Source organism: Rhincodon typus, chromosome 2, assembly GCF_021869965.1.
Source record: "Rhincodon typus isolate 14 chromosome 2, sRhiTyp1.1, whole genome shotgun sequence".
Classification (NCBI taxonomy): domain Eukaryota; kingdom Metazoa; phylum Chordata; class Chondrichthyes; order Orectolobiformes; family Rhincodontidae; genus Rhincodon; species Rhincodon typus.
In genome coordinates this window covers 64,881,216-64,893,517 of record NC_063333.1, presented here as the reverse complement: position 1 = coordinate 64,893,517, position 12,302 = coordinate 64,881,216, and the positions used below count along the sequence as shown (strand labels likewise).

The 12,302-nt window shown below is 38.7% G+C and overlaps 1 protein-coding gene across 2 annotated transcripts in view; it reads right to left on the bottom strand.

Moving 5' to 3' along the window:
* LOC109916905 (tyrosine-protein phosphatase non-receptor type 3-like) overlaps positions 1 to 12,302 on the bottom strand; it is a 225,860-nt gene that overhangs the window by 14,710 nt on the left and 198,848 nt on the right. For both annotated transcript variants that reach the window (XM_048614858.1, XM_048614865.1), the window contains one exon: positions 2,451 to 2,602. In XM_048614858.1, coding sequence (XP_048470815.1) covers positions 2,451 to 2,602 — 152 coding nt within the window. The remainder of the gene's footprint in view (positions 1 to 2,450; positions 2,603 to 12,302) is intronic.

Genomic DNA, 12,302 nt, shown 5'->3' with positions numbered 1-12,302 from the left:
GTGTGGGTTTCCACCGGGTGTTCCGGTTTCCTCCCACAGTCCAAAGATGTGCAGGTTAGGTGAATTGGCCATGCTAAATTGCCCAGAGAGTTCAGGGATGCGTAGATTAGGTGGGTTACATGGAAAGGATAGGGGGAATGGGTCTGGACTGGATGATTTGAGGGTTGGCATGGATTTGTTGGGCTGAAGGGCCTGTTTCCACACTGTAGGGATTCTACGACTTGTTAGTCCGCAGACAAGCAAGCAAACTCTAGCCTTATGCAGCAAGACCCGGACAGGCTTGGGCTAAAAAGTAACAGTTAAAATGTGTGCCACACAATGTTGGGCATTGACCGTTTCCAATGAGAGAATCTAACCACTGTCCTTTAAGGTTCAATGGCATTACCACTGCAGAATCCCCTACTATCAACCTCTTGCAAGGTCATTATTGACCAGAAGGTGAACTAGAGTTGCCACATAAATACTGTGACTGTAACTGCAGGAATTTGGGAGTCCCATCACAAATTAGAGAAAACTAGCATCCAAGTTCAGTGGATAATCCAGAAGACATGTAATGTTAGCTTTTATTTCAAAGGGAAGAGTGAGTATAAAAGTAGGAAGGTTTTGCTAAAACCATACAATGCATTACTCAGACCACAGCTGGAGTACTATAAATAATTTTGGGCCCCTTATCTAAGGAAAGATATTCTGGCATTGGAGGCAGTCCTGACAAGGTTCACAAGACCGACCCTGGGTTTGGAGGGACAGGTCTATGAGGAGAGATTGAGCAGGTTTGGCTTGTACTCGTTGGAATTTAGCAAAACGAAGGCAACGTTATTGACGTACGTAAGATTCTGAGGAGGCTTGCTTGATAAGGTAAATGCAAAGAGGTTGTTTCTCCTCTACAGTCTAGGACCAGAGGGCATAATTTCTGTAAGGGGTCACACATTTAAGACAGAGTTGAGGAAGAGTTGCTTCTCTCAGAGGGTAGTGAATCTGTAGAATTCTTTATTGCAGAGGGTTATGGAGGCTGGATCATTAAATATATTCAACGTTGAGATTGACAATTTAAAAGCAGCAAGGGAATTAAGGGTTGTAGGGAAAAAGGAAGGAAAGTGGAATTGACGGTTATCAGATCAGCCATGATCTCAGTGAATGGCAGAACAGACATGTTAGTTTAAATGGCCCACATCCGCATCTAAGTTTTATGGAGTAACTCACTTCTGGAACCTCCACAGCTTTCTCACCATCTACAAGGCACAAGTTCAGAGTGTGATGGAATATTCCCCACTTGCCTGGATAGGTACAGCTCCAACAACAAAGCAGCTCACTTCGTTTCCCGTCCAGCCACAACTATCACCATTTACTCCCTCCACTATCTCATGGGTAATAACGGATGGGAAATAAATGTTGGGATAGACATCAATGTTTACATTTTATGAATGAATAAATGAAAAGGAAAAAAAAAGATATCCTTGCTTGATTGGTATCCATCCATCCCTGTAACCTATCATGCTCCCCACCAATGTGCAGTGGCAGGAGTGTGTATCATCTACAAAGTACATGACAGCAACTCACTAAGGCTGCTTCGAAAGCACTTCCAAACCTGCAATTCTATCACTTAGAAAGAGCAGATGCATGGTACCACCGTCACCTGCAAGTTTCTCTCCAATTAACACACCATTCTGAATTGGGATATATATCATTACTGACCAGAAGGTGAACTAGAGTTTCACATCAGAGATAGTAGGAACTGCCGATCTGGAGTCTGAGATAACAAGGTGTGGAGCTGGGTGAACACAGCAGGCCAGTACTTCACTGTTCCAGAGTTAAAATCCTGGAACACCCTCCTTTGCAGTACAATACGTGAACTCCCACTCCACATACTGCACAGTTCAGGGGATGATGCAACATCACAACTGGGGACAAATAGTGATGAGTAATGATGCTGGCCAAGTCAGCAATATCTACTTCCCACAAATGCATTTAAAAAAAACCCTGTAAAATCAGATTGTGAGCTAAGTATGTAAGGGTTCGATATAATGAAATTTCCAGTGAGGAAAACTTAATATCCACATTAAAAAATGTAAAATTTACCGAATGCTTAGCTTGAAATGACAAACCAAAATAACTGTATTTTTACGAGTATGAACCCAGATGCAAAGTTCACATTTCGTAGAAGTACTTAAAAGTTACATATCGATTAAACTTAAACTTTAAAATAGTGTTATACTAGCTAACACTATTGGACACAATTAAAAGTTTTTTTTTGCTCAAAGCAATGCAATGCTAATTTAGTCAGGAAACTATAACCTACTGCAGATGTCAAATTCTCAACCTGACGATAAGTTTTCATTACGGAGACAATAAAGGGGTTGTCAAGTCTTCCTGCAGATCTACCTTATAGTTGCATCCAAACTCAGCAAGACAGCATGCATAATTGCTTTCCCTGCTGAAAAGAAAATAAGTACCTGCAATGAACAATAACTGGCTCATTGTCTCTTCCGATTCTTTTCTGTCTCACATAAGACACAAAGTCAAAGAAATCCATTGAGTCATCAGGAACACCGTGATCAGGCCACGCTACGTACTGAAGGTGACTGACACCACGTTCTAGGCCCGTCTGCATCAACAGAAAAACACAAAAGAGTTCAACTGGTGATATTCTGTCATCTTGTTATTTATTAATATTTACTTCTGACTGTTGTCAATTCTTCTGAGGTTAAAATCTTAAAGAAAAACAGAAAAGTTGGACATGTAATTGATCTGTCAGTAACCTACAGAAGAAAGACAGTTAACCTTTGGGGTGGGACCTTTCACCAGAATTGATTAGAAAAGAGAAAAATCTATCCAATGTATTTAGTTTAATAATCCAAGGTTAAAAACACATCCACATCTCAATACTTTATTTGTTGAAGCAGAATTACAAAAGGAATTGTCTTTGAAATTGCTTTTGGCTATGTTGGCAGACAGAAGAATGGTAGGGCATGATGAAATTCTTCTTGTATCTCCTGCGTTCCAGTGAAGCAATGAAGTCTCTTGGAATAATCTTCAGTAGAAATCTTGCCTACTCAAAATTACTGACTTGCTCAGGACAGAATTTTTTTTCCTCATTTGGGACACTCATCTCCAAGTTTAGGATCAGTAAGAACAGGAGAACAGAATGCTTACCAACAGTATTCACAAATTACGGAAAAAAAAAGTTCAAGTTAACAGAAAGCATTGAGGAGCTGTTTTCAACTGTATAAAAGTATCGTTTTTAGAAAGAGAATATGACATGAACAGGTTGATGCAGTACAGAGAATTGGGATGCACTGGAAATATCGTTAAAAGAGCATGAAATCCTCTTTCAGTGCTGGCTGCAAGTTGACCAATGCTGATAGCTGAATATCTGAGACACTTAACATTTCATTAGTTTGGCAGAAAGGAAGGAGGAGGAAGCAGTTTAGGAGTCAAAAGTTTTCTAGGCTTGGAAGGTATAGGGTCATTTTGGGTGGTGATAAGAAATCACAAAGAAAGAATTTACTGTGGGAAGTAGACTGAAAGCCTCTTAACAGAGGCTACATATAGGGCAGACATAAATCCAAAACTAATGGGAGCATGTAAGAAAGGTACTGTTATAATATTTCACAACGTTACTCTTCATTTAGAGTGGAAGAATCAAATTGGCAAATGTAGCTTGGAGGACAAGTTCACAGAGAGTATTCAGCTCAGTTTCTTTGAATAACATGCTGTAAAACCAGGTAGGGAATAAGATTATTTTAGATCTGGTAATGTGCAGACAACATTAAGTAACAATCTAATTTTAAGGAACATCTCTCAGCAAGAGTGATCACAGCACGATGGAATTTCAAATTTAGCTTGAGGACGAGGCACTTGAATTAGAGACTAGAGTCTTAAACTTAAAAAAGACAACTTAGGGGTATGAAGACAGTGTTAGCTGACCTGAACTGGAAAACTTGATGAATATGTAATATAGATAAGCAGTGGTAGACATTTGATGAAATGTTGCAGAATTCTTTAAAAAAAAAAATCCATGGAGAAAGAAATACTCTAAAATAGATGAAATATCTATGGCTAACTAAGGTAAAGATGCCATCAAATTGAAATAAAAGGCAAATGATACAGCAAAACATTGTGCATGCTAATATCTTTAGAAATGAAAGAATTTCTGTGAGAGTAGGGAATTTTTTTTAAAAAAAGGACTTCTATATGTATATAAAAACAAAGAGAGTAGCTAAATATTGAATCTTTAGATGATGAGTGTGGGGAAATAAAAGTGGAAACAAGAAAATTGGAAAAACTTTGAATGAATATTATATATGTGTCTTTGTGGTAGAAGACATTATAAGGAAGCCAATAATAGTAGAAAATTAAGGTGCAAAAATTGAGGAAGAGATTTCAAATAATCTTTGTCACTAGAGAAAAGGGTAGTATTAAATTCTAGGCTTAAAGACTGACAAGTTTCTTTGACCCGATTGTCTGCATCCTAGCATCTTGAATGAAGTAACTGCAGAGACAGTGGATGTATTGGATGTAATCTTCCAAACTTCCCAATATTCACTAAAGGCCCCAGCAGCTTGTAAAATTGCAAACAATACAGAACTATCAAACAAAAGAGGGACACAAAGTAGGAAACTGTGTCCAACTGGCCAAACATGATTCATTAAAAATATTCTGGAATCCATTAATAAGCAAATAATGGAACGGCGTACAGAAAATTTTAATACAGTCAAGCAGAGTCAATATGGAAGTGAAATCAAATTCCACATATTCCATAGAGTCCTTTGAGCATGTAATGATTAGTGTGGATGGAAGGAACCAGCAAATGTAGTGCTGGAAAAGCATCCCAGGAGCAGGAAAGTCAATGTTTCAGCCCAAAACGTTCACTTTCCTGCTCCTCGAATGCTCTCTGACCTGCTGTGCTTTTCCAGTTCCACATTTATTGACTCTCGCTTCCAGCAGCTGCAGTCCTTACAGTCTCCAAGTCAATAAAAGTAGTGCATTTGGATTTCCAAAAGGTATTCAATAAAGTGCTATATAAAATGTTACTACACAAAGTAGGAGCTTGGGGTAAAAGTTTAGAATGAATATTGGACTGGCTAACCAATAGAAACAAAACAGATTTGCGATAAAGCAGTCATTTTCCGATTGGAAAACTGAAACTACTATGGTGCTGCAGGAATCAATGCTTGCAAGCAAATTGTAAGAAAGACACACAGAACCTACAAAGGGATAAAGCTAGAATAAATGAGTGGGCAAATAATTGACAGAGGAGTGCAATGCAGGAAAATGAGGTCATCCAGTGTGGCAGGAAGAATACAGAAGCTGAATAAAGAATTAAATATTGCCCCTTGATGTTCAATGGAATTATCACCACTGAATCCCCCTTTAACAACCTGAAGTTTATTACTGACCAGAAATTGAACTGGACCAGCCATATAAATACTGTGGCTACAAAAGCTGGTCAGAGTTGAAGCATTCTATAGTGAGTAAGTCACCACCTGTCTTACTAAAGCTATCGACAAGACACAAGTTAGTAGTGTGACAGTATATTCTCCAACTGCCTGGATATATGCAGGTTTAACAACACTCAGTAGGCTTGATTAGCTGCACATTTACCACCTTCAACATTCACTTGATTCATCACTGACACACATGGTAATAGTGTATACCATTTACAAGATGCACTGCAGTAACTCACTAAAACTCTTTTGACAGCACCTTCTAAACCCACAAGCACAACCAACTTAGAGGACAATGGCAGCAGTTACATAGTACTAGCACCACCTGCAAGTTCTCCTCTAAGCCACAGACCGTCCTGACTCAGAACAATGCCACTGTTCCTTCACTAGCCCTTGGTCAAATCCTGGAACTCCTTTCCTAAGAGCACTGTGGGTGTCCCTCCACAAAGAACAGTATAGCGCACAGGAACAAGCCCTTCAGCCCACCAAGACTATGCCGACACAGGATGCTTTTTGAAAATAAAAACCTTTTGTCTCTATGTGGTCCATATCCATCTATTCCCTGCCTATTCATAAATCTGTCAAATGCCTCTTAAACATTGTTATTGTATCCGCCTCCACCACCTCCTCTGGTATTGCATTCCAAGCACCTAGCACCCTCTACGTTAAAAAAAAACTTGCCTCTCACATCTCCTTTAAACTTAGCCACTTTTACATTAAATCTATGTCCCTGAGTAAATAACATTACACCCTGGGAAAAAGACTCCAACAATCCATTCCTTGCCACTCACATTTTTGTAAACTTCTATCAAGTTGCTCCTCATCCTTTGAGGTTCAGGAGGAGCATTCCATGCAGGCAAGTTCTCCTATTTCAAAACCTAATCACCAACAGACAAAAATACAGGAACTGATTACACAACATTACCCACTAGTCACCAAACTCAGGTGTCTCACGTCTTTATTCCTAGAACACTAGAACTACAAAGAAGTACTTTATCCCTCTCTAGGCACTACTCACTCAGTATGCAAACTTGGTTCCCGAGCAGCCAAGTCTATGTTCGCAATCACCTTCTCAGTCACGGTGACTGAGTCGACTTTGCCCAGAATCCTCCTCTGTTGCTTATCACCAGCTCCCTCTGTTAGACGCTCTTCATCCTGATGAGCACCGGGTCCTGCAAGATCCCCTTCGCAGTCATGGTGACTGAGCTGACTTTTCCCAGAATCCTCCTTGGTGGTTTCTCACCAGCTGTGTTCCACCCTGAGAATTGTAGCAATTCAAGGCGGCAGCTCACCACTAGCTTCTCCAGGCCAATTAGGAATGGGGAATAAATACGAGCTAAACCAATACTCTTGTATCCCACAAATTAACCAAAAAATTTTGAGAGAGATTACAGAACATTTTGCAGAGGGATCAGAGTGCTACTGCAACACAGAGTTAGAAACAATTAATTTGGAAGGTAAATGGAATGTTGATCTTTATTGCAAGGCAGATGTGGTATTATAACTAAAGAAATATTGCTACAATTGTACAGCACATTGGGGAGACTGCATTCAGAACACAATGTACATTTTGGGTGTTCTTACAAAAAGAGGGGCATTTTTGCATTGGAGAGAGTTCAAAGAAGGTTTACTACTGGATTGGAGATAGTAAGAACTGCCGATGCTGGAGTCAGAGATAACACAGTGGGGAGCTGGAGGAACACACTGGTCCCGAAACGTCAGCTTTCCTGCTCCTCTGATGCTGCCTGGCCTGCTGTGCTCCTCCAGCTCCACACTGTGTTATCTATTACTACTGGGTTGATTCCTGGGATGTAGCATTTTCTTGTGAAATAGACAGATTCAGTAGCCATGTAGCCATCTCCTACCCCTTTTTCTTCGGTTTTTACCATCTTAAACAATTAAAGAAGAGATTCCAATGCAGTGATCCATTGTTTCTCTAACCCTACTAAAATAGTAGAATGCATTACTTAGATCGTTCTACATTTCTGCAGAAAAAGACACTGTCAACAGTGATTTTACATTGCCCGTGGTTAATAATGTTCTGCCGAATAATTTTATAATTGTATGCAAAAGCTACATTTATATCAGTTAAAATAAAATTTATAAAGACTGAGCTAGTACATCAAATTCGTGCAGACAGTAAGAATACTTGACCATAAAGACTTGATGCAATGACTGTGGTAAACTAACTTATTGCAGCGTAAGATGGCAAGATTACTTTCACAACAATTTTCACACATTATTTTCAGTTGACGGATTTTCTGTCCGGCAACTGCCTGATTTTGTCTAATAAGGGTGCAAAACTATACAATAATGCCTCTCGAATGTCTCCTTTCCAGATTGTACACACTGAATATATCGAGTTTTCACTTCTCCGACACTTGACACAGGGAAGCAGTCAGGGTGTTTGCCTGCACTGTCTCTCTTGCTTCTTAGTCTTGAGAATTGGATACAGTAATCATGGTAAAGTTGGAACAGAACAGTACAAAGGTTCATTACTGCCTTCAATGATCTATGCTTTATTCTTTTGGCACTAGAATTCAACATTCTAGAAGTCTAGTTGATTGTCATGAGGTCAGAGTCACACAGCACGGTAACAGACCCTTTGGTCCAACTAGTTCATGCCAACCAAATTTCCCAAACTAAACTAGTCCCACTTGCCTGCATTTGGTCCATAACCCTCTAAACCTTTCCTATTCATGTACCTTTTAAAAGACATTTGAATAACGTTGTAACTGTAGCTGCCTCCACCAGCTCCTCTGGCAGTTCATTCCACATATGAAAAAATTGCCCTGCAGGTCTCTTTTAAATCTTTCTCCTCTCACCTTAAAAACATGCCCCCTAGTTTTGAAATCTCCCACCCGAGGGAAAAGATCTTCACTATTCACCTTATCTATGTCCCTCATGATTTTATAAACCTCTACGATCACCCCTCAACTTGAAAGAAGTCTCAGTCTGTCCTTATAACTCAAAACTCTCCAGCCCTGACAACATCTTGGTAAATCTTTTCTGAGCCCTCTCCAATTTAATAATATCCTTCCTATAGCAGGATGAGCAGAACTGTACACGGTACTCCAAAAGATGCCTGACCAACGTCCTATACAACCTCAATATGGCATCCCAATTCCTATACTCAATGGTCTGAGCAATGAAGGCAAGTGTGCTAAATAACTTCTTAACCACCCTGTCTATCTGTGATGCAAATTTCAAAGAATTATATATCTGAACCCCTATGTCTCTCTGTTCTACACCACCACCCAGGGCCCGACCATTAATTGTGTAACTCCTGCTCTTGCTTGTACCAAAATGCAATATTTTGCATTTATGCAAATTAAACTCCATCTGCCACACCTCAGCCTGTTGACCCAATTGATCAAGATCCTTTTGTAATCTCAGGCAACCTTCTTTACTGTAGACTATACCACCAATTTTTACATCATCTGCAAACTTAACAACCACACTTCCTAAGTTCTCATCCAAATCATTTATGTAAGATGACAAACAGAAGTGGACCCAGCACCAATCTCTGCAGAACACTGCTGGCCACAGGTCGTCAGTCTGAAAAACAACCCACTGCCACAATCTGTCCCCTACCATTAAGCCAATTTTGCATCCAACTGGCAAGGTCTCCCTGGATCCCATGTGATCTAACTTACTAGTTCGTCTACCATGCGGAGCCTTGTCAAAGATACATGGACTAAAGTCCATGTAGACAATGCCTACCACTCTGCTCTCAACCTTTTTGGTTATGTTCAAAAGGATTGTAGTAGTATTAGGATGTCATGCTTAGTTTTGAGTTTTCCAAAACTCCTAGGTTTCTTTCAGTTTCATCTTCAGCTAGATTTAATATCATTTGAAAAGTCTGTACATTATTTTTATTCTTCTTTTTCAGAACTAAGAATTTGCACTGTGTCTTGTTGAACCTTCACTTCATTTTTCATAATCTTTATTCTTTTATTGATTTTGGTTTGTGAACTGGTAGTTGTTAGCGGACAATGACTTGTGCATTTTGAAGCGGCTTGTGGTGAAAGGAAAAGAACAGATCAAACAAGCTTTATTAGAGAGGCCAGGCCTGGAGGATAATTGCAGGTGAGTATACATTAAAAGGGTTCCAAGAGACACAGTGACGCCGGGGGAACATTGTGTTTAAACAGATAACATAAGTTGTCGAATAATGGGGTTAGTACCTGGGAATTGGTTCCAGCTAGTTTGGAAGAAACCCCATGTTCAAGCAGATGGCAGTTGTTGAATGGTAACTGAGGGCTTGGGAAGATGTTCAGACTATTAGGGTGGAACCAGAATTGAAACTGTTTTATTTAAATAATTTTCTGGAGGAGATAAACTTTGATGCTGACAAGACAGCATGAAGATTTGAAAGCTCCCCTCCTAATCTGCCACACCACATTTGGGAGCTCAAAGAGTAGAAAGCTGAGTTAGAGGTACTGCTGTGCTTGCCTGGGTGACTGGAGGTGATGACCCTGGTCGTTGGTTCCAAAAAACAAGCAACCAAGCAGTCCATATCCACGGTTGTGAAACAACGCATCGGTAAAGCCATTTAAGTAACCTGGCCAGTTTTGTTATCGTCTTTTATTTATCCCTTGGTTGTGTTTGTCTGACTATTTGACTTTTGTGTGATATGGCGGCTGGAAACAAATGTTTTGGGTTTAAAACAGACATTAATTAGATTACCGTGACACTTAATTTTCTTTCTACTAAAGCTAATGTGTATTGACTAAGTAGCAAGTCTTTTGTTTAAGTAACAAAACTGGTGTCTGGAAATTAATTATTCACAAAGTCTGGGATTGTTTATTCAAAACTCTAATTAAATGCCATTGGAGTGACTTTTGTGGATCTTTGACTGTTTAATTTTATGTATTGCCAATTCAGAGGTAGAAAGGCTGATTGGTCCATGTTGTAACAGTTTGTGCTTTTACATAATTATTCTATCCATTCACATAAATTTTCCCTCATAGTTCGCATCATCTACAAATCTGACCACCTTGTCTTAAATTTCTGGATCCTGGTCATTTATGTAAATCAAAAACTGAAGTAGACACAATACAATACTGGACTTGGAGCAGTGTGGATTTTGCAGCTGCTCCTGGGATTGCAGGCTTAGTTAAAGACTTATTATAGTTTTTTATAAAAACAGTTTTGCAGTTATTATAGTCATTATAGTTTACTGATTTAGATTGTTTTTCATTTTGTTTTATTAACATTAAAAAAACCAAAAAACTAAACCAAAAAATCAAATAGGACTTTTTTAAAAAGCAGTATTTTTAAAGGTCTAAGGTAAACGGCTGAGGTTTTTTTATTCTTAATTCAGAAACTGAAAAAGTCTATATGTATTTTAGAGGATTTTTTTTACATTGCAGAGGTGTTTTTTTAAATGAGGAGTTGCATTTTCGTTCCGGAGTGTCCGACATGTGGTCAGCTCCAGAGAACATTTTGTTTTCTTTGAGGAATTTATTGAAGAGAAATTGTTTTTGCTCAGTCAGTCAATCAGCTAAGTGGTTGATTTTATTTAATTTTTACATGTTTGATATATAGATTTTACATTTCTTTTCCATTTTAATATTATTTTCTGTAGGTAATGAAAGGTAGTTTATTTTATGTACAAGGGGTTATTGAAACATCATTTTTTTGTAGGCTCAATGTTATTAAGGCCATATAAGGTACAGTGTGAGATGGCTAATAGATTTAGAAAAGTTATTACTCAGCAGGATCAGTTAGCTAGATAGGTGACGAGCAGGAAAGGTAAGAAGATAGTTCAAAACTCTCCTGTGGCTATTCCTGTATCAAATAAATATTTTTGGAACAGCTGAAGGGGATAGTCTCTAAGGAAAATGGAAGGGCCAGTTATAGGACACTTGGAACAATTTTTATATTAGGCAGCATTTGATAAGATTTAATAGAATTATTAAATAGAATTTAATAGAATTACAAGGCACATAGACAGGTGATTCTGCGAATTACTGTAAATTCAGAATGGCTTATTGCTTTCCAGATGCTAAGATTAAGGACATTTCTAAATGTTTCAAGTGTAATGTAAAAGGTGAGATTGAGATGCCAGAAATTATTGTACACATTGGTAGAAATGACATTTCTAGGGAAAAGATTAAAGCAGCACAAAGTGAATTTAAGAAGTTAGGTAGAAGATTAAAAAATAAAACCTTAAAAGTAGTAATTTCTGGTTTACTCCCAATGCCAAACTCAAACGAGGGAAGGAACAAAAGGTTAAAGGACATAAATCAATGGCTGAAGAGCTGGTGTAATGTTCAGGGATTCAGGCTTTTGGACAATTGGAATGTCTTTTGGGATAGAAAAGACCTGTTCGAAAAGAATAGGTCTAACCTAAACCGGAAAGGGACCAATATCTTAGCAGGGAGATTTGCTCATTCTATTAAGGGATACTTTATACCGATAGAAGGCAAGGGGCAGAATTCTAAGTAGCAGTGTAAATGGAAGGATTGATAGGGTAGGTTCTGTGAGGACAGCATGACAATTAAAAAAGAAAGACAAGAGACAGTCAGAACTAAATTGCATTTATTTCAGTGCAAGGGGTCTTAAAAAGTAAGGCTGATGAACTCAGGGCATGTGTAAGAACATGGAATTGGGACGTCCTAGTTATTACAGAAACCTGCCTTGCCACTATCCATTTCTGGAACAAACTAATTACCATTCTGCCTTTGGATTCTCCAATTAGGGAGCATGAATTTACTGAAATAAGCAATGAAGAATCTCTATTTTAACAGAACCCCAAGCAGGGGTTCTAATATCAGTAATGATTACAGTTTATAATCAATGTGAAGGAGTACGGAACTGCTTTACCAGTGGAAAACTTGGAAAGACTGCTCC